The sequence below is a fragment of the Cystoisospora suis genome, assembly GCF_002600585.1.
Source record: "Cystoisospora suis strain Wien I chromosome Unknown contig_3117, whole genome shotgun sequence".
NCBI lineage: Eukaryota > Apicomplexa > Conoidasida > Eucoccidiorida > Sarcocystidae > Cystoisospora > Cystoisospora suis.
Genome location: NW_027155912.1, coordinates 10,407 through 11,089, shown reverse-complemented (window position 1 = coordinate 11,089; position 683 = coordinate 10,407). Strand labels below are relative to the sequence as shown.

The 683-nt window shown below is 39.8% G+C and overlaps 1 protein-coding gene across 1 annotated transcript in view; it reads left to right on the top strand.

Annotated features, from left to right (window-relative positions):
- CSUI_006225 (heat repeat-containing protein) overlaps window positions 1-683 on the top strand; it is a 10,114-nt gene that overhangs the window by 2,041 nt on the left and 7,390 nt on the right. Inside the window, exon 4 of the mRNA XM_068066389.1 lies at window positions 295-345. Coding sequence (XP_067921636.1) covers window positions 295-345 — 51 coding nt within the window. The remainder of the gene's footprint in view (window positions 1-294; window positions 346-683) is intronic.

The following is a 683-nucleotide window of genomic DNA, read 5'->3' as shown; positions in this document are numbered from 1 at the left end:
GCCACAAAGAGGAGAAGAAGAAGAGGTAGTAGTAGTAGTAGAAGTCACAGTAATAATAGTAGTAGTCGTAGGGGCTCATGTACCTAGGGTGTGGATTAGGAAGAGATAGAGAGAGAGGTAAAGAGAAGAGAAGTGTATGAAGAAGATAGATTAAAGATAGATAGGTAGATAGATAGATAGATAGACGTAGCTTGGAGACAGAGCCAAGGAAAGTAAAGACACCTGCGAAGAAAAAGAAAAGTTGTATCTTGTTTCGTTTCTTCTTTTTGTCTGTTTTTTTTCTTTTGGACTTAGGAGGCAAAGCAAATCATTTGTACACCCCTACCTCCAGTTGAAGAAATTGAGGTCTGTCTCTCCCTGTCTCTTTGTCTCTCTGTCTCTGTCTCTCTCTTTGTCTCTCTGTCTCTCTCTCTCTATGACTCTCACTCCTACTACTACTACTCTTTTTCTTGCTCTTAGTGGCTGTAGTACTCTTTACAGAGTAGCTTCATCTTCTTCTTCTTCTCCAAGCGGCTCCTCGTCCGTCTCTCTCTAGCCTTCTTCCTTCTCATCTTTATCCTTCCCCTGTTTCTTTTATCTTTCCTGGAAATTCTTCCGCACTTCTCTTCAGCACAAGAAAAAGCACACATAAAACTCCTCTATCTATTCAGTCACATACATATACATACATAAATATATACATA